This window comes from Physeter macrocephalus, chromosome 19 (assembly GCF_002837175.3).
Source record: "Physeter macrocephalus isolate SW-GA chromosome 19, ASM283717v5, whole genome shotgun sequence".
Lineage (NCBI taxonomy): Eukaryota > Metazoa > Chordata > Mammalia > Artiodactyla > Physeteridae > Physeter > Physeter macrocephalus.
In genome coordinates, this window is record NC_041232.1 from 28195879 (window position 1) to 28217071 (window position 21193).

Here is a 21193-nt window from a genome sequence, read left to right on the forward strand (position 1 = left end):
GCATGCCGCGGAGCGGCTGGGCCCGTGAGCCATGGCCGCTGGGCCTGCGCTTCCGGAGCCTGTGCTCCGCAACGGGAGGGGCCGCGGCGGTGAGAGGCCCGCGTACCACAAAAAAAACAAACAAACAAACAAAAAAAACTTTTAAATTCTGATATTCTGTCTTTCCTAATTTTTTTGGTCTACCTCATGTTAAGTCTTTTTTTTTTAAAGTTGGTGGTAGTGGATTGTTAAAAAAATGTCCTTACATGGCAAAGTAAAAGAAATGGCGATCCTATGTTGGCCTCCGGCACTTTGAAAGAAACTTTACTGCCCAGGAAATGAGAATTCTGGTCCAAAATGTCTTACTCCTCCTTTTCCTCTGTTTAAATATATTTAAAAAAATATGTAAAAGGCTTAAGATATTTGAATAATTGAATATTTAGGTAAGAAATGCAATTTTCAGAGCAGTATTTTAATATCCAGAGGAAAGTGACAAATAATAGGGGCATAGTTAAAGAAAGTCAATGTCAATGATACCATAGATCGATGACATCACTACCTTCACAGGGCTCTCAGGGGGACCAAATTAGGCAAGTAGGAAAGGGTTTCATGGTGTCTGATTCTGAACTATCCAAATTTTCAGAATAAAGTGAATTTAAATCTCAAAGTAAGCTAAGGAACAGACAGATAGAAGGAACTCACTTGCAGCCCTGGCCCTGACCACTTGCTGACCGCTGGGCCACTGTGGATGAGCTGTCTACCCTCTGGGACTTTGCTTCCTCATCTGTAAAATGGGGAAACTTGCAGGATTGTTGTGAGGTTTAGAAAGAGTATACTCTTGCTGGTACACAGTACATGCTCAAGAAATGTAGCTACCACTAATAGACCGTAAACTTTCACATGCAAAGACAATAAATTACTTATCCAAAGTCACAAACTAGTTCATGGCAAAGCTTACATCAAGAGCCCAGGTTTTCTAGAATGTTTTTCTAGAAATTTAATGCTGCTGGGTGGGTGGAGGCAGGGTGCTGCCTGGTAAAAATATTTCGATCCAAACAAACTTAACGGTTAGCTCCAATAGTTAAAAAACAAAGGTTGACAGATACATAACTTTATGAGTTTTTTTTTTTTTTTAGAGACTTGTGAATTTCTACAGCCAACTAGTTTTTTTCCCATTTTTCAAACTTCAAAAAGCTGTTCCTGAGGCTTTTAAAGCCCCCGTCAAACCATGCCAGCCATATCAGACTAAGTAACTCAATTCCACGAACACAAAATCCCATTTGAAAGTAACACTCCACCTAGACAATTTCCATTAAATAGGCCAATTATTTATTTATTTATTTATTTTTGGCTGCGTTGGGTCTTCGTTGCTGTGCACACACAGGCTTTCTCTAGTTGCGGCGAGCGGGGGCTACTCTTTGTTGTGGTGTGCGGGCTTCTCATTGCGGTGGCTTCTCTTGCTGCGGAGCACGGGCTCTAGGGCCCCGCGGGCTTCAGTAGTTGTGGCACGTGGGCTCAGTAGTTGTGGCTCGCAGGCTCAGCAGTTGTGGCTCGCGGGCTCTAGAGCGCAGGCTCAATAGTTGTGGCGCGCGGGCTTAGTTGCTCCGCGGCATGTGGGATCTTCTTGGACTAGGGCTCGAACCCATGTCCCCTGCCTTGGCAGGAGGATTCTTAACCACTGTGCCACCAGGGAAGTCCCAATACGTCAATTATTAAAAACAGTCTTCTCAGTGTCATACTCTGGTGAGTTCTGTGTGTCTTGTAAACCAAATCAACTTCTGATTTGATTAATAATACAACAACAAAAAAATCATTTTGTTCATTTGTAACTTTACAAAATACGTTTATTATCTCAAATCCCTCAGGATTTCTGCTACGATCTTTTACAGAAAGTCCAGTGAGTCTGACTCACTGGAGATGCGTGCTTCCAGCCTGAGGTTGGCTGAGCCATCACTGGAGCGACCCTCGTGGGTCAGCACCTGTGCCGGGCTGCAGGGCGCATGGTCTTTTCCAGACTCTGCCAGCCGGACAGGGTGAGGGCAAGGGGCCCCGCGGAGCAGAATCTGCAGAGCTGACTGTGCTCCGTGGACACGAAACTCAACAACTGGCCTCAGAAGGACTCTATAAGCCACCTGCGGGAGGCATTCAGGTGAGGCAACCCCAACTGTACAGCACACCCAGCGCCACGTTTAAATGCACTTTTCTAAAGGAACGCGGGGAATGAACTTCATCTCTATAGCATTCCAGTGCAGAGGAAGCCTCCCGCTTCAGCTCTCATCCCACCCTGACTCGGGGGGGGGGGGGCTTCCTCCACGCTCCCCAGCCTGTACACATCTCTACATTGCCCTCATCACCCTGGGGCATCCCGAGCCTCACGGCTCTGAGCCACATCTTGACAGAGACTTTGTCCTCTTCACTCAAGCCCCCGTGGGTAGTACAGCACCAGCACACAGTAGGTGCTCAATAAGTGATCTGATAAGTGGAAGGGAAAAGCAGCTCACAGGCAGAGATTGAAGGGGGGTTAGTTAACTTTCTTAAAGTGTTCTCACGCTCTGGGTCAGACCAGAAGTTAGCATCTTTCTCTGAACTTCCCACAACTAATAAACACTTATCAAGCCAAGTACTACAGGCTACGTATGGAGGAAACAAACATGAGCAAGACAAAGTCCAAGTTCACAGGGAACCCCACAACAGCAGTGGTGTGGGGAGGCGTGTGCATTTATGTTTGTTCGTTAAGGGGACAGAGAAACCGACTGCCTGGTCCCCTCGCCTCCCGGTTTCTTCCCGATTCCCAAATACCCGATGCAACCCTGCCAGGGCTGTATGTACCCAGAGGCCTTTATGGCTCCTGCTGCTACAGGAGAAGGTGCACACTCCATGGCCTGGCAGCCAAGGTCCTGAGGCATTCATTCCCGATGTCCCCTAATGATTCCTTCCCAGATTGTGTGGGTGTTGCTCCACTGTGGCCCCAGCTTAAAAAACCCCTCCTCACTTCTCCTCTGCCCAGTTCTAAGCACACCTGTGCTCATCCCCCATCTCGCCCTCCAGCCACCCAAGCCCTGTTATCCACCCATTATTCCTGTGCTAGTTTCTCTTCACCTAGTACAGCTATGTTACTCTACATTTTTACATATTTTTAAGTGTGGAGCCATAAAAGATGGATAATTCTGAATTGCTTTTTGTTCTACTTTACTTATGCCAGGTACTAAAATAACAGTATAAACCCTCGTTGGATGGTTTAATAACTCCCTGTACTTTATATGATCCAAGATTGGATGTTTGAACCAGGTCTAAGGTATGCTACTGAACTTTAATATCATGACTCCAAGGCCAAGATCTTAAAAACACACAGGGTACAGACAGCACAAATATGTCCAAAATGATCTATTATAAAAAAAAAGCATGAAGGGAAACACATTTTCACAAACAAAACAAAAAGACAATATAAAAACTAGGAGGTCAGTCTTCCAATAAGACATTTTAAATGTAGTAGTGTTTTGTTACCTGACAACTTAAAGCCAGTTCATCCTCAAATTGTATCACCTTGGAACTACCACTGGTTACAATACTAAATATTTGTACAAGTGTGTGGAATGATACTTTTAATTCTGAATTTCATATTTACATACCATATATTCACTGTTTCTTGGACCTCCCCTAGGGGAATCCCTCACTATTACTGAAGGTGACTGATCTTCCTTTCGAAGAACTATCTCATCTGCGGGGTTCCCCTACCTTTGACAGCTTTTAAGGGGTTTTCCATAGAAGCAGCTGCTACCGACTGCGACCTGACAGACCTCAACGCCAAGGCCTGTACATGTGACTTCATCAGAAAACTTCCCCGCAGTTTCAATTTTACAACCTGAGGACACGATACTTCCTGACCCGGTCGGTCCTGTAGCTACTTCGCTATACTTCACGTACCAGGCGGTGCCGGAGGCCTCCTCCCCACTTTCGGAGCCCCTGGAGGGTTATCTGAGGTCACGGACAAACACAGCTGAAGTGCTTCTGCCCCGCATTTACAGTTAAAAGAAGAAACTTAGTGTAGAGTTAGTTTGCATATTCCCCGGAGATCCTCCACAGGGAATTTAAAACGTCATTATTTCAGCGCAACATAAAAGTGAGTTCAAAATTAGAAAATAAGCCGGGTTGACAGTGGAAATACCCCTACTCCTAGGACGGGAAAGTTAGGGCATCAAAATTCACCACACATGACGCACTCTGGCCATCTAGCCAGGGCACAGCTCGAGTCCACCACGCTGCCCACCTGCCCCCCACCTGTCACCACCTTTTTCCTGGCAACGAGCGGGCGGGGGGTTTCCGGGGAGAGATGCTCCGGGCTGGACAGGCCCCGCGCATCACCCGGCCTCGTGACGGCGCAGGGCGGGGGCGCAGGACGACTCTGCGTGGGGACTGGGGTCTCCGCCCGGTGCGGGGCAGAGGAGGCAGGGGCTCCCTGGGGCCGACCCCGAATGCACGGCCCGGCCAGCCAGCCTTACCCACGGTGGACTTGCAGGCCTCGCAGAAGGTATCGTCGGTAAAGCGCTCCATCAGGCTGGTCTTGCCCACGCCGCGGGAGCCGATGATGATGACCTGCAGCTTGAAGTCGGCCGGCCTGGGGGGCTGCTTCCTCCGCCGGGACTGGCCGCCCGACAGCGCCGGGGAGCCCGCGCCCAGGCCGCCGCCGCCCGCGGGCCGCCTCTGCAGCGCGGCGCCCGGATCCATGCACGCATGCGGCCCCCGCCGCCCGCCGCGCGCCCCGGGCCCCCGCGCTCCCTCGGCCTCCGCCGCGCGCCGCGGGTCGGCCCCGGGCTGGGCGAGCGCGCGCTCGAGCGGCCCCGGCGGCCCGCGGGCTCCGCGCTGCAGCTGGGCCGCCGGCCGGCCCCCCGCGCCCGTGTCTGCTCCGCCGCCGCCGCCGCCGCCGCCAGGGGAAGAGGAAGGGAAGCAGCTACTCCGCAGCAGCGGCAGCAGCATCCCGGGCGAGGCGGGGCGACGGCGCAAGCGCGGCTGGCGGGGAGGTGGGGCGGGGCGCTGGGCTGCCGGGAGCGCGCCCCCTGCCGCCGGGAGGACCGCCCTCTCGCGCGCCTCCCCCGTGTTCTCGCCCCCTCTGCTCAGCCTGCCTCCACTGCCCTCTCTTCCCTGCCCTTTATTTCTGCGGCTTTCACCTTCCCTTCTCCTCCATCCTCATCCCCCCTTTCCTTTTTCCCTCCTCCTGTCCCTGCCGTCATTGAGCAGAGCCCCCAAACACCAGGCCAGTGTGTTAGCTGTCTTCCCCTAACCTGTTGAACTCTGAGATATTCCCCAAATCACTGCCACAAACTCGCACTGTCACCGGGCGCTGAAAGTCCCTGGCCGGCCCCCGCCTCGACCCCCGCCCCCAGGGAGTCCCGTGCAGACCCGCCCTCGCTCAGGCCCAGACCCCACCTACCCCGCTTGGGAAGGAGACTGATCACCTCTGTCTTACATTTTCCATAGGAAACTCGCGAAATCAGTTATTTTTAGCCCTGATTTCTGCCTAATTCAAAGTGCAGAAGTTTTCATTCCGTTTAACTTCTAAAATAAATAAATAGGCTGCTCCTTTGGGGAAGCGAGTGAGTTCAGATTCAAACAGTAAGAAACTCCAAGATTGACACTCCAAAAGTTTAGGAATTGTGGACTCGGGCAGAGTGTTTTGCCATTTCTATTTGAAAGGATTTAAGGATACAGAAAACCACTGCTCTGACTCCTTGCCAGGGATTTGTTTAGCAAATTCCTCAGCGTGAACTTGAGCACCTCAGAACACAGGGTTCTAAACACGATAGGAGCTGGCACATTTGCCGAGACTGATCAGGTAACCCACCAAATTTCAGCTTTATTTAGAAGTGGATTTAGTAATGCGTAGCCCGTGTGGCTATTGCTCTATAAACGTGATTTGTAAAAATTTAGCATTGCCCACAAAGTAAATTGGAAGTTTACACTGATAAGAGAATTCTTAGCGTTCCAAAAGCAATCACAATAGGAGTCTTTTCATTAGTTAGGATGTTTAAAATATGGTCAGATCTCTATTATTTTAAGCACAGCTCGTTCACAATCATGGAGCCACTCTGAGCTGTGGATTTCTCTCATATAGGAAAGAGAGCCACCCCTCTTGCTAATCAGCATCATCAGGAAAACATCTACTAACAACCTATGCAGAGTCCGTTATTAACTCACTGTTTTTATAAAAATAAATTTATTTTATTTACTTATTATTTTTGGCTGTGTTGGGTCTTCATTTCTGCGCGCGGGCTTTCTCTAGTTGCAGCGAGCGGGGCTCTTCTTCGTTGCGGCGTGCGGGCTTCTCATTGTGGTGGCTTCTCTTGTTGAGGAGCATGGGCCCTAGGCACGTGGGCTTCAGTAGTTGTGGCTCGCGGGCTTCAGTAGTTGTGGCTCGCGGGCTTCAGCAGTTGTGGCTCACGGGCTTAGTTGCTCTGCAGCATGTGGGATCTTCCCGGACCAGGGCTGAAACCTGTGTCCCCTGCATTGGCAGGTAGATTCCCAACCACTGCGCCACCAGGGAAGCCCCTTAACTCACTGTTAATGTAAGGAATTAAAGAACCTGATTTACCCAAGAGTTTCCGGGAGTACTGCAGTTTCACAAAGCAAGACACATACGCAAAGGTAATCTCAAGATTTTGAATTCAGTCCATCCTGATTTATAGCACTGCCTGTCCCAGTAGGCATCTGTGCCTGGTGTGGGACGTGCAGCTGAAGGCTCTCTTGTCCATAACAGAATATCTTCCTCATAAAGCAGCCCTGTAACTTCCTCCACTAGGATAATTAATGGGTTAAGTGGCAGGGAGTTGGGTAGTACCCCCAGAGGACACAGTTAAAATCCAAGGTGTTGCTTTATACTATATGTTTGTTGATACATAGTGTTCCAGAACATAGAACCAGAGACAGTACAATTCAGTAGATGTTTGTGAAAGAACGAATGACATTTCATAGATATTCATATTGATAAAGTTAGCCGGCTCTGTGGGCTTGGTCCTAAATCCAGATTGTGAAATAAAGGGGATACCCTGCCGTCCTGCTTTCCCCCCAGAAATTCCTTCCTATCACTTTGTAAGACCCCCCCTTTCTTCATTGTCACCTTAGCGCCATCATCACCACCTAAGACCAGAGAAGCTGTAACTTTTACAAACAACTAGAACTGGAAGAGCATGGAAAGTAAGAAGCAGAGTCAAGGACAGAATCTAGGGTCACGAATGCCCAAAAGACAGGCAAAGGAAGAGAAGCCACCGAACCTGGGAAAGGCAGGCGGGAGGGAGGATTCTGGAGACAGTGGGTCCTGGAAACACAGTCAGGGCTGTGGTTTACAAAGGTGGGACTAATCACAAGAGTTAAACATTACAGACCAATCAGGTCAAATTAGTGCAGGCACTCCTAACTCTGCATGGCATTGAGGGACCATAAGAATGATTGTGCAAGTTCAAAGAGTTCAAATGATCTACATATCAATGGGGAAAATTAGGATTGTTCCATGACCTTCACAAATTTTTGTCGAGATGCTGAAAACACTGTCAGTTATAAGTGTATAAAGAAATGATAGAGATGTGGATGGACCTCGAGACTGTCATACAGTCTCTAGTGAAGTAAGTCAGAAAGAGAAAAACAGATATCATTAACACATATATGTGGAATCTGAAAAATTGGTATAGACGATCTTATTTACAAAGCAGAAACAGAGACACAAATGTAGAGAACAAACGTATGGCTACCAAGGGGGAAGGGTGGGGTGGGACAAAATGGGAGATTGGGATTGACACATATACACTATTGATACTATGTATAAAATAGATAACTAATGAGAACCTACTGTGTAGCACAGGGAACTCTAATCAATGCTCTGTGGTGACCTAAATGGGAAGGAAATCCAAAGAAGGGATATATGTATACATATGACTGATTCACTTTGCTGTACAGTAGAAATTAACACAATATTGTAAAGCAACTATACTCCAATAAAAATTTAAAAACCTAAAAAATAAACAAAAAAAGAAATGAAAGAAATAATAAAACTAGCGTTATTTAGGACAGTGTCATTTAAAACATCAGAAACATTGATAATTAAACTGTTTTGTGTCTCTGTAGAAAACTTATCAAGAATAGCTCGAACAGTGCTCATCTTGTCATGTGACTTAGGATAAGGAGTGGACATCCTTTCCATGCTGTGGTGATACACTCCTTCCTAAGTTTGGATCAGCTTCCAACATTTTGTTCTTTGCATGTTCAATGTTATGAATTATCTCCAAAAATTCATTGACTGTTAAGTTTTTTGCTGGCATTCGTTCCTCTGGGCCGGCTTCATCCTTTTCACCACAACCATTTTCCTCCTCTGTGTTGATAAGCTGGTCTTCACTGAGCTCCTCTGTCAGCACATCTAAAACCTCTCGAAAGGCAGCAGGGTCACTCATCCCACAGTCAGCCATTTTTTAAAAAAAATCTATTTTATTGAAGTATAGTTGATTTACAATGTTGTGTTAATTTCTGCTGTACAGCAAAGTGGCTCAGTTATACATATATATTCCTTTTCATATTCTTTTCCACTATGGTTTATCCCAGGATATTGAATATAGTTCCCTGTGCTATACAGTAGGACCTTGTTGTTTATCCATTCTGTATGTAATAGTTTGCCTCTGCTAACCCCAAACTCCCAATCCTTTCCTCCTCCCCGCCACCAGCCATTTCTTCTCTAACTCCATTCCTGTAGATTGTTTCCCTTCCTGCATGAACACTTTTCATTTCTTTGATGCACCTTTCTTTTTGGTGACCAATTTCCTCTTTTGACTATACATTTTTGTGAAATGTCATGTGGGTTTAGCACTGGGAGACAAGGAGGCAACACAATGACACACTTTGCTGTCAGGGGAAGGGGGCGGCACTGAAGAACGCACACAGCGACCAGTCACCAACAGACTTTGAAAGAAGTGACATTGTAACGGAGACTCTGACTCCATTTGTTCGTTTGACTACTGACATCTTTTAAGCCTCACCCCTTTTTCCTCCCCTGCTGCCCCACATCTGGGCAAGTGAAAAGAAAGCCCAGGCACTCCCTCTTTTGGCTGCATTGGGTCTTCATTGCTGCACGGGCTTTCTCCAGTTGTGGTGAGCGGGGGCTACTCTTCGTTGCAGTGCACAGGCTTCTCATTGTGGTGGCTTCTCTCGTTGCAGAGCACGGGCTCTAGGCGCACGGGCTTCAGTAGTTGTGGCTCGCGGGCTCTAGAGCGCAGGCTCAGTAGTTGTGACGCATGGGCTTAGTTGCTCCGCGGCACGTGGGATCTTCCAGGACCAGGGATCGAACCCGTGTCCCCTGCATTGGCAGTCAGGTTCTTAACCACTGTGCCACCAGGGAAGCCCCCAGGTGAAGTTTTAAAATGTTACCTTTCATTTGACCTGAATATTTTTACCTTTGTGAAATGGCTCAACCAAACAATATTTGTTTCCATTTTATTATTTAATAACATATCCTTGTAAGTTATGACACTTAAGCAAGTGATCCTTAGAATGTGTGTCTGTGGTGGGTGTCATATTCCTTCCTGTCAAAAAGATGGGAAATCTAGACCGCTGGGAAGCAGCTGACACAAAGCAATCTACATCAAAATCTTGCACTCTGCGTTATGAAAAAAAAAAATGTATTTACACACACGATGCTTTTAAAGAAAATCCTATGTGGGTTCTTTCAAAAAAAATGTATTTACACACACGATGCTTTTAAAGAAAATCCTATGTGGGTTCTTTCAAAGTAACCATCTTTGGGTCAAATGTTTTAAATGTAAGTCTTCTCCTTCAAAAGAAATAAATAAGGATAAACCAATTCCAAGTTGGTCGATAATGAAGCTCAGCTCCACCTAGGGAGTTTACAGAATCAGAATCCATTCCTTCATTTAATCAGAAGCTCCATAATCGTGTACTGTTTTTCATTAATGACTGGCTTTTCTTTTTAAAATAATGAAACGTGTATGACTTACCTCCTTCCTCTTTCCAGCATCCCTGTCTCCTTGTCACATGGATGAGCCCAGGTGGCCTTGGTATGTTGGCCCCAGAGTGTTAATTTCTTCTCGGCAGCTGAGAAGTGTCAGCTCAAAACTTTGCAGGAACCAAACTCAAATTTTTATCCATTCTAAAAATTCTTGTACTAAATAGGACAAACCTTGACTCCCTTTTTTTCATTTGTAGATTAAGTGGGATAATACCTAATTTTGGCATTTACACATAACACGTAACCTAGCTGTTTGGGGATGGTCTTAGAATTTTTTCCTGGCAGTTTGTTCCATTTCTTGACTCCTCCCTGCAAACAAAATGACACTGACACTTCATCTTGACTTTTCCCCTTCTTTTTGGTTTATGCCTATTCTATTTTAATTAAAAACGTATACATAAAGTTAAATTTTAGGCTGTTAAAAATATTTTTTATACATTCGGTTGTTTTAAACATACCGCCAATAAGCAGATTTTTAGCCATTTAGAGCTTGCCTGCTTTGCATACCCTGAGAAACTGTGCCTAACATCTGCTAACTAGAAAGATAAAGCTTCTAGGAGCTATAAAGACCCCAAGCTGCTGTGCCCTTTGGAGCTCTCTGATCCACAGACTCTCTGCCCAGAGACATCATCTACCATGTGAGCCCTGTATCCCTGGGGGAGGTCCCTTGCCTTCCGCCTCTTCCACGCTGTGGTCTCCTGCACAGAAGTCTCTGGATGGTCCCAGCCCAGAGGGACTTCCCGGGGTGCAAACCTGTCAAAGCCCACCTGAGAAGCCTGTGTGTACTACTGCCACCTGGTGGTCATGTCTATTTCTTTGATCAACCCTGAAATCCCTAGAACCCCCTTACGCTCCTCTATCCAAAAACTATCCTCTATTTTTCCTTGAGGAAGTCAAAATTCCAACCAGGACAGTGCATCTAACATCCCCAAATTCAGAAAGTGAGAACCGGAGGGTGACTTCCAAGTGTCTGTGAAGATGCAGGAACACTCACGACAGCACCTTGGATTTGGCATCTTTGATGGAAGCCCAAAGGTAGATTTCAGCTGGAAGAAGATGCTTCGAGAAGTTGGCGCTCAGTTCAAAATCAGAACCGAGAGAGGGACTTGGAAATTGTTGCTATTTAAAATTCATGTATGGGGACTTCACTGGTGGCGCAGTGGTTAGGAATCTGCCTGCCAATGCAGGGGACACGGGTTCGAGCCCTGGTCCAGGAAGATCCCACATGCCACGGAGCAACTAAGCCCATGCGCCACAACTACTGAGCCCGCACTCTAGAGCCCACAAGCCATAACTACTGAGCCTGCGTGCCACAACTACTGAGCCCGCACTCTAGAGCCTGTGCTCTGCAACAAGAGAAGCCACCGCAGTGAGAAGCCCGCTCACTGCAACAAAGAGTAGCCCCCGCTCGCTGCGACTAGAGGAAGCCCGCGCACAGCAAAGAAGACCCAACGCAACCAAAAATAAGATAGATACATAAATTAATTTAAAAAAATAAACAAAATTCATGTATGAAGGCAGTAGTCACATTTCTGGTCCTCCCATTCTGGAAAACCACAGAGCAGTTTTTGCTTTAGAAGACTAATTATTTTTGTCAGGAATTATGTGATCAGAAGGAGTAGAAATCTACTCCAATTATCACAGGTCAAAAGTTAGAATTTGTTATCTTGTGTCCCAAGGATAGGATGAACAGGCCCCAAGAAGTGCTACAATCAGGAGCTGGAAAGTCAGACGGAGTGTTCTGGGCTGAATTGTGTCTCCCCACACCCCCCAGCACATCCATGTGTTGAAGTCCTAACCCCCAGCACCTCAGAAGGCGACTGCATTTGGAGACAGGGCCTTAATTTAAACAGGCAATTAAGGTAAATGAGGTCATGTGGGTGGACCCTAGCCCAATATGACTGGTGTCTTTATAAGAGAAGATGAGAACACAGAGAGGCACAGAGGGAGGACCACGTGAGGACACAGGGAAGAGATGGCTGTCTACATGCCAAGGGGAGAGGCCTCAGGAGGAACCAACCTGTTGATGGCTTGATCTCGGGCTTCCAGCCTCCAGAACTGTGAGAAATTAAGTATCTGTTGTTTAATGTCCCTGGCCTGTGGTTCTTTGTTACTGCAGCCCTCACGAACTCACGCAAGAGGTTGTAAGGTTACGGGTCCCACCTCTGCGGAGCCCATAGTCTCGTCTCTGCTTTTTCGGCTCAGCTGCCTCGTCCTTTGTATATACAGGCAGGTGGCTTTCTCTGCAGTGATGCACACATGACACAGGTGGTCTCACCCGCTTGATTCTGGGTGATGGCTCTCAGCTCCTGGGCCTCAAACCAGCTATCTGGAGTCTCCAAAAGAGGGCACCTGACCCAGCCAGTTGGGTCAAATGTCCAGTTGGTGTAACAAGAGCTGTGGCTGGTGGGAGAGGAGAGTCACATGTGCAGGATGAGAACTGTGCCCTCCCAATCCACTCGAGACGTCCCTGAGGAGTGACCCTCAGATCTGGGGTCAGGGAGGCAGGCAGCCCCAGGAGTGAGCAAACCGTAGAGATGAAAGTGTAACTACCAGACAAGGCCAGCACGATATGGGCCTCTGGGCTGGACCACTCTTCCTGTCCCTACTCCTCTTGGCTGGCAAGTGGACAGTGAAATGTAATGGAAATGCTGTTATTTTAATTTTAAGAATAGACAAAATGCACACACATGGGGGCAGAATGGAAAGGAAGCATCCAGTGTGCTTTTTCTGTGTCCCTAAGAGTGGAAAGGACAAGGCTCCAGCAGCTTACCCCCAAAGCCTGGACACCACTAGACATAAAAGAAGTCGGTGATGACTTTAACTGTGACCAGGGAGAGAGCAGACAGACAGATAGACACACACAACCACACACATGTACATACACAATACACATGTGCATACGACCACACACGCACACACGTGCAACACAAGTACACACACAACCACATGTGTACACAAATCACACACAACCACACAGTACCCACGTGCAATACACATGCACACGCATACACGATCACATGCGTACACATGCACACACACAATCACAAAGTACACACATGCACATACAGATGTACACACAAGCATACATGTACACACAGCCACACACATGAATGCACACATACATGCACACACACAGCCCCTCAGCTGTCATGTGGTGATTTTTCTTCCCTTTTTTAATGCTGTTATTTTAATTTTAAGAATAGACAAAATGCACACACATGGGGGCAGAATGGAAAGGAAGCATCCAGTGTGCTTTTTCTGTGTCCCTAAGAGTGGACCCAGATCCCACATGTAAATAAGGACAGTCTTAGGTCCCTGGAAGATTTTAGTTAAGCAAGTATACATGCTTCTTTTCAAAAAAGGAAAATAAGAAAATGTAAAGATATTAAATAATGTACTTATTGATACTTTCAGATTACAGAAATGATAAGCGTTAGCAAAAAAGGGGAATTTAGTTTTCAGATATGGGCCCGTCACATGGAAACCACAGACAGAAAGGCCACGTGGACCTTGGGGATGACTCCAACTCCATCAGGCCTCTCCCACCTCATCTACACCCCTTGAGCACCAGGTGTTGCTTTCAGGGCTTCTCTCTTAACTCACTCTGTTTCCCAGTTCCCAGAAGAGGAAAGAGCTGTTTATTCTATTGCCAAATTCACAGGGACGGCCTCTGACTGTCCTGGCTTGTTGGTGCTCCATCTTTAGACCATGAAGAGCCACAGAGAAAGTGGCGTCACGCGCAGCTCTGATGTAACCAGATTCACGGACAGAGGAGGCCGATTCCGGGAAAGCGCAGACAGGTGGTCGAGATGCCAGGGGCAGTGAGCTGGGGAGACAAAATTACAGCCGTCTGCTTCTGCAAACAGGCAACAAAAGGGAAAACCTATCATTACACCATTAAAGATAATAGTTGGAACATTTGAATGCCATTTTTCTTTCCCACTGAGAAAGGGCACTTTCTATTCAGACTTTAAAAAATAGGGATAGGAAATTGTGGGTATTTTAACGTTTTCTTTTAATATTTTAATGTATTTTTCTAAATTCTCATATGAGTCCACTTTGATAATTTGAAAAAATACCCTATATTTAAAAAGTAATGAGAGGTATTTCAGGAGACATCAAAATTTCCCAGGTTTTATTTCTGTTTTCTGAACACTTGTAACTTGTGCATCGAATGCATGATTCATGAGTTGCCATCGTGAAATAACTTTATCTGTCACTGTTCTTTTAAATTTATTCAGTGGAACTAGTTTTTCGCGGTGCCTGGGTGAAAGCTCCAGCAGCTGTCTGACTTTTGGAAGTCACTTACGTAATGCAAATCGTCTCAATACAGAAAAGAGTGTCTCTAGTGCCCTGCAATTTTCTAAACTCAAACTTGATTTAATTGAGGTGCCTCTCCTCTACCAGGTGGGAAGTTTGCTGCTGGGGAGAGGGTCTTTCTCTCATTGTCCAGTGTTCTATTTCTTCCCAAACCCTCCAGTTGGCTAACCTTGTTTCTGACACCTGCAGGGTTGGGGGTCACCTGGGGTCCTGGGGAGACAAGACAAGGAATGATCAGGGTTGGGTTCCTTCTGCCATGAGTTGGATTCTTGCTCTCTGGTGCTGGCAGATGCTCAAGGCTGACTCTTTCTCTCGTGGGCGTTTGCGCGAGTGCCTCGGAGACCTTCCTCTGCCCACTCACGTGAGCAGGTGTTGTCCACGTGCAGCTCCCTAATTGGAGGTAACCACTTCCTTCTGGTTCACTGTTTCTATTACTCCCAGAGCCATAGGAGTCTGGCATGACCTGCGGCTCTCTGCTGATCCAGGTGTCCCTCCTGGACAAGATCTGACCCACAATGGCTTTCTCTTAGGTGGGCCCACGGCTGGGCCACAGGAAGCATACGTGCCCCTTTGGGGATGCTGGCTTCCCACATGACCACCCCTTCCTCCCTTCCGCTACCTGCAGGGCCGCTGCATCTCCCACCCTTCAGATTTCTCAGGTGGCAATCAGGACACTTCTTTCCGAGGCCCCCACCAAATGGAACACGAACCAGGCTCACCTTGGGGTTCCCTTAATGCTTTTTTCGAAGGCGAGTGTCCCCTGCCCCTATCCCAGGGCTGGGACTTAAAGCACTGGACAGCTCTTTCTATATGTACAAACCCCCCACGTCTCCACCTTCTGACCTTTGATGTGGGCGAGGGTGAAAGTTTCTCACCACCAACCCTAAATGTCAGCATCTTTATTTGGAACCTTGGTTTGGCCTGTGATCTTTCTCATCTTAGGGTCTCAGAAAAAACCTGCACTTTTATATCCTACTATACACTTTATAATGCCCCCTTTTCTTTCTTTTTTTCTTTGGCCGTGCCACATGGCTTGCAGGATCTTAGTTCCCCAGCCAGGGATTGAACCCATGCCCTCGGCAGTGAAAGTGCCAAGTCCTAACCACTGGACCACCAGGGAATTCCCACCATTTATTTCTTTAATTTTAAATAAATAAATAGATATTAATCCACACTTGCAAGCTGTTTTTAGTCTGGAAAAATTTAAAATGCAACTAACTTCGTTCTTGGTTGGTCCATCCATTCTTAAACGTTAGACATCTGAGGGTTACGCTGCTTTAGGGTTCAAACCACAAGTGACAATACCTTTCACTTACCTAGCACTCTGGAGTTTAAAAAGGAGTGTGTCTAAATTGCTTATTCTACACTCAATTGTTCAGAATTAGGAGACAGGAGAGGACTTCTAGAAAAAAGATGGAGCTATAAATAATGTATCCTTTTGTGTCCGGCAAGTAAGCAAGTGAGAAAGTACATAAAGGATCTAAAAATTTTGGAAGGTTTGTACCTCAATCGAGATTACGTATGGTTTTTTTGTTTGTCTCAAATACTCTTCTGCATTTACGCATTGATAGTCATGCTGTTAAAAAAAATCAGATTTCTCTTGTCCTTCTTTGAAAAGAGGCATCCAAACTTGAAGGTTAAACTTGACAATGCTGTTTTAATACCGAACGTGTTCGCTGGTGTTAGTGGTATGAAGTGACTGCTCTCCAGGTGATGCTGGCCCTCAAGGAGGTTCCATAGGTGCGGCCACAGGACCAGGCAGGATGTCTGCAGAAAGGTCAGGACCAAGCCACTACGTTACCCAGACAACATGTGCTTCTCTTACTGCTGCCTTAATTTCATTTCCAAAGTCTAAGTCACTTTTCCCCGCTGGGACCGGTCATTTTATATTTGGAATAACGGCTTGTTAACGTGGAACCAGGGCCTTCTGCCACGAAAAAAAAAGAAGCCAATTAAAAAAACAAAAATCTCTCTCACACCTTCTTCTTCTCCTTCTCCTTCTCTTTTTCCTCTTCCTCTTTCTATTTTGTTCTCTACATAAACTATCCACTCCACCTTTAGCCCAGCTCAGGATGTCCATCTTGGCATTTGCCTGGTGACTGAGCCTCTATTTTTTCCCCACTGGGGAGAAAGCATTGGCAGTCAGATGCTAAGGTCAGTCTCCTCTTCCAGCTGTCCTTCCTCCTTGTCTCCAGCAGGAGACACAGAAAGTCCCCTGTACACCACGCGATGATCTGGCTATGGTCCCTCTCCACAGGAAGCCCCCCAGCCTTTTCGAGGAAGCGGGCTAACCTTATTCTTTGCTGCCTGAGGACTTCCTCAGTTTCTTAGCTCAGACTGCATATTTAAGAAATCTGATGAGAGAAAATGGGTTTCTCCATCAATAATGTGGGGCCCATCCAAAAACTCTCAGTCCTGGGCATCCGTGGACAGGGGCTGTGTTGTATTCCAGGTCAGGACAGACCTCACCGTTGCCCACTGCTTCCCGAGATCTGCGTCTAGGCCAGCGCAAGCAAGCACGACTTGACCAAAGCACTTTTCGTTTCAGGTCTGTTAGATATGGCAAAACCTGAAAGTGAGCTGGCTCTTTCTATCCAATGTTGCTTTACCGTTTAATTCATGTATTGGTTTATGCAACCAACAAATGTTATTCAGTAAGTCTACCTGACACTCCTGGGTTAGTTGACAAAGGAGGTTTAGGAAAGGACACCTGCCTTGAAAGCACTCACAGTCCAGTAGGAAACATGTGTCTCTTTCTGTATCTGCCTACCCGAATGCTAAGTATTCAGTGCACTGGGTACTCTGGAGTAGCCCCACATCCTGCTTCAGCTCCAGCTGCAGCTGTCTGCATGGCGTAGGCTCTGACCCGCTTTGCGAAGGAGTGACCTCAAGGTGTCTTGCATCTGGACAGATCCCTGTCCACAGCCTCTAGCTTCCTGCCCCCAGGCTTCTCGGGTGCCGGCTTGGGTCCCCCCGTGACACCTGCTTAGCGCCTACACCTGCGTAACCCGACAAGCAGGAGTCAACCCAGTGGGGCACCCTTGACCCGTGGGTGATTGCTTGGTCAAGATAGTAAGCCAGAGGCAAGACCACATCTTGGGAGATACTGCAGGGATTTGCACACAGCCATCAAGGACAAAAGGGTCTGAGTCCATCCTATCCTGGGTGGAGCTGAAGGGTGCAGTCGGGCTGGTGACAGGCTGGAGTTGGGGAGGGAGCAGGAAGCAGGGCCTCCTAACTGGGAAGAGAAATTTCATTTGATTTCTGGCCAGTGGGGTGGGGAGCCTTGGAGGCTTGAGGGCAGGGGGGTCACTTGATCCAATTGACCTCCTTACAGGATCCCTCTGACTGTTGTGTGGGAAACGGAAAGTCTTGGAGGAGCCTTACAAGGACAGAGCTGGGTCTGGGGCCGAGAACGTCTGGCTCCACTGCTGGATGATGACCTTGACACGTAGCTTAACCTCTCGGGGTCCCAGAGTTCTTGTCCGTCAACTAGTGATAATAATAATGCCATTCACCGCACGGTGCTGTTGAACAATTCAACAATGATTTTTCAGGCAGCTCCTCTGTGCCGGCCATGCTGTGAGATGCTGAGCACAGAGAGGGTGGTAAGTGATGCCTGTTCAGGTGACGGTTTCAAGGCTGTTATCCTTGTGCTGCTTCAGTTCGTGGCCCGACGGAGGGAGCTGCTCTGGGTCTCACACCAAGGGCTGCAAAGAAACATGCTCCCAGTGTTGGAATCCATCTGGGTGTCTCACTCACTCCTGGAGACGCAGGCCAGGTGCTGTGACAACCTGGACAGCATCACTGCACCCTGCTATTGCACTTTTAAAATTCTATAATGTTGAAGTAACTTGATTTATTTGCCTTGTTTTGGTATAGCTTATCATCTGTATTATTAACCTTTTAGTGTTTGATTTTGACATTTTTTTGTCATACTAATGATAGCGTTGAGTCAAAATCTGCTCTCCCAGGGCTTCCAATGTGCAGAAATACCAGCTGGTCGGCCTCAGTCTCCTCAATCCAAGGGTGACAACAGGAGCATATTGTGTTGCATTATTGTTTATTGCTTTTATTTTTTTTTAAAAGATTTTTTTGGTGTGGACCATTTTCAAAGTCTTTATTGAATTTGTTCCAATATTGCTTCTGTTTTTTTTTTTTTCTTCTGTTTTTTATATTTTGGTTTTTTTGGCCGTTAGTCATGTGGGATCCTAGCTCCCCAACCAGGGATCGAACCCACACCCCCTGCATTGGAAGGTGAAGTCTTAACCACTGGACCACAAGGGAAGTCCCTATTGGTTTGATTATTAACATACTTTCAGACAAAATCATATTAAGGAACTCTAGTTTAGAAGGAATATAACTTCTTTGCATTTTTTTTTGTTGAAGTGTAGTTGATCTACAATGTTGTGTTAATTTCTGCTAAACAGCAAAGTGATTCAGTTATACATTTTAAAAAATTCTTTTCCATTATGGTTTATCACAGGATACTGAATATAGTTCCCTGTGCTATACAGTAGGACCTTGTTGTAAGTCAGAAAGAGAAAGACAAATACCATATGATATCACTTACATGTGCAATCTAAAATATGACACAAATGAATCTATCTAGGAATATAACTTTTTAAATTTTATTTTTTTTCTTTTTGACCACGCTGCACAGCTTGCAGGATCTTTGTTCCCCGACCAAGGACTGAACCCGAGCCCTCGGCAGTGAAAGCGCTGAGTCCTAACCACTGGACTGCCAGGGAATTCTCTTAGTTTTATTTTTGATTGTGATGAAATACACATAACGTAAATGTTATCATCTTAACCATTTTTAAGTGTTGAGTTCGATGGCATTAATTATATTCACATTGTCCGGCAACCATCACCACCATCCTCTCCAGAACTCTTTCATCTTCCCAAACTGAAACTGTCCTCATTAAACAATAACTCCCTATCCCCCTCTCCCAGCCCCTGGCCCCCACCATCCCACTTTCTATCTCTATGATTTGATACTCTAGGGATCTCACATAACTGGAATCATACAGTATTTGTCCTTCTGTGACGGGGTTCATTTCACTTAGCATGATGGCCTTAAGGGTCATGCATGTGGTAGCATGTGTCAGAGTTTCCTTCCTTTTTACTTTTGATTTTTAAGCTTTACTGAGGTATAACTGGCAAATAAAAATGGTAAGATATTTAAAGGGTACAATGTAATGATTTAATATATTTATACATTATGAAAGAACTCCCACCACTGAGTTAAATAACACACTCATCACCTCATATATTATTTACCTTTTATTTTTTTTGGTGAGAACACTTGTGTCAATACATAGAATTTTGCCTGTTGACTTCATATCTGGCAACTTTGCTGAATTGCTTATTGGTTCTAACCGGGTGTTTTGTGTGTGTGTAATGGATTGTAACTTTTTTTTTTTTTTGGCGGTACGCGGGCCTCTCACTGCCGTGGCCCCTCCCGTTGCGGAGCACAGGCTCCGGACGCGCAGGCTCAGCGTCCACGGCTCACGGGCCCAGCCGCTCCGCGGCATGTGGGATCCTCCCGGACCGGGGCACGAACCCGCGTCCCCTGCATCGGCAGGCGGACTCTCAACCACTGCGCCACCAGGGAAGCCCAATTGTAACTTTTTGAATGCTTTCAAAACCACGCTCTCTTTACCTATTAGAAGGCTGTGCACAAACACTCTTTGTAACACATCCTGAACACTGATGTGTACAGAATCCTGACCACTCTATGCTGGTGCCCGCGTGGATAGAAAAAGCAGACCTCAACGACTGCCAAGTGCGCTCTGAATCTGTCAGTTACACAAAATCAAGTGTAAATGGTTGCTATGCCAGGTGGAACATGAAGAGGGGATATTCAAGAGATCTTTTTAGACGTTTTCAATTTTCTTAGTGTTAAATATGGTCTCTGAATACATTTAAATTGTGCTTATCCCCAGCATGTCAGAATTGTCACCGAAAATGGTAAATAATGTTTAGCAGAAAATTGCTTTGCTCTGTGGGATCTCCTATCTCACCATAAATGGGGGGTAAATAGTTTTCTAATTTAGGAAAAACAGTGAGAAGATTTTCCTGCTTGAGAAAGGCAGTTTCATCTACTCTTGAAGTAACCGGAATGCTTTAAAGAAAACATCCTAACAGGAGAATACAGAGTTCGGAGAATTTCTGGAATGTCAAAACAGAGCTACAAGGAGAGGATGGATTGGGCTGTACATATAACTGTGAGGAAGAGGGTGTGACTAAAAAAATGAAGTCACTTGCAGCTGCTTCCACCATTTAGGGGGATGTCCTGGGGTCAACTCTCCCTCTGCTAGGACCAGCCCTCTGCAGTGACAGGAGAGAGGGGCGTGTCTGCATTGCTCTGGACCCAGGACAATTTCACCTGGGCCCCCGGAGCGTGCACTTTGACCTTAACCCATTTCCCTTGAGATGGTGGGGCCAGGGATTAGAACAGGTGGGACCACATGCATGCACATGCACGAGTCTACAAAGAGCAGATCAACAGAGCCCAGCGGCTCTCTCAAGCACATAGCTTCAATCAGTCGAATCCTCGGGGCAGGGTGTGGTGGGAGATAAATAGGAGTTTGGGATGAACATACACACACTACTATATATAAGATAGACAAGCACCTACTGTATAGCACAGGGAACTATAGTCAATATCTTGTAAAAAACCTGTCATGGAAAAGAATCCGAAAAAAAAAATATGTATAACTGAATCACTTTGCTGTACACCTGAAAATAACACAACATTGTACATTAACTATACCTCAATTAAAAAAAAAAGTCAAGGGGCTTCCCTGGTGGCGCAGTGGTTGCGCGTCCGCCTGCCGATGCAGGGGAACCGGGTGCGCGCCCCGGTCTGGGAGGATCCCACATGCC

The 21193-nt window shown here is 46.5% G+C and overlaps 1 protein-coding gene and 1 long non-coding RNA gene across 3 annotated transcripts in view; both read right to left on the reverse strand.

Moving 5' to 3' along the window:
- Nucleotides 1–4968, reverse strand: part of RAB12 (RAB12, member RAS oncogene family) — a 31623-nt gene extending 26655 nt beyond the window's left edge. For both annotated transcript variants that reach the window (XR_003677140.2, XM_024120808.2), the window contains exon 1: nucleotides 4479–4968. Coding sequence is in view for 1 of the 2 variants with exons in the window: in XM_024120808.2 (XP_023976576.2) it covers nucleotides 4479–4953 (475 nt within the window). In the remaining variant the exon portion in view is untranslated. The remainder of the gene's footprint in view (nucleotides 1–4478) is intronic.
- Nucleotides 4969–13669: 8701 nt separating this feature from the next.
- Nucleotides 13670–21193, reverse strand: part of LOC114484394 (uncharacterized) — a 30228-nt gene continuing 22704 nt past the window's right edge. The window contains exon 3 of the long non-coding RNA XR_003677240.1: nucleotides 13670–13808. This is a non-coding gene — a long non-coding RNA (uncharacterized lncRNA). The remainder of the gene's footprint in view (nucleotides 13809–21193) is intronic.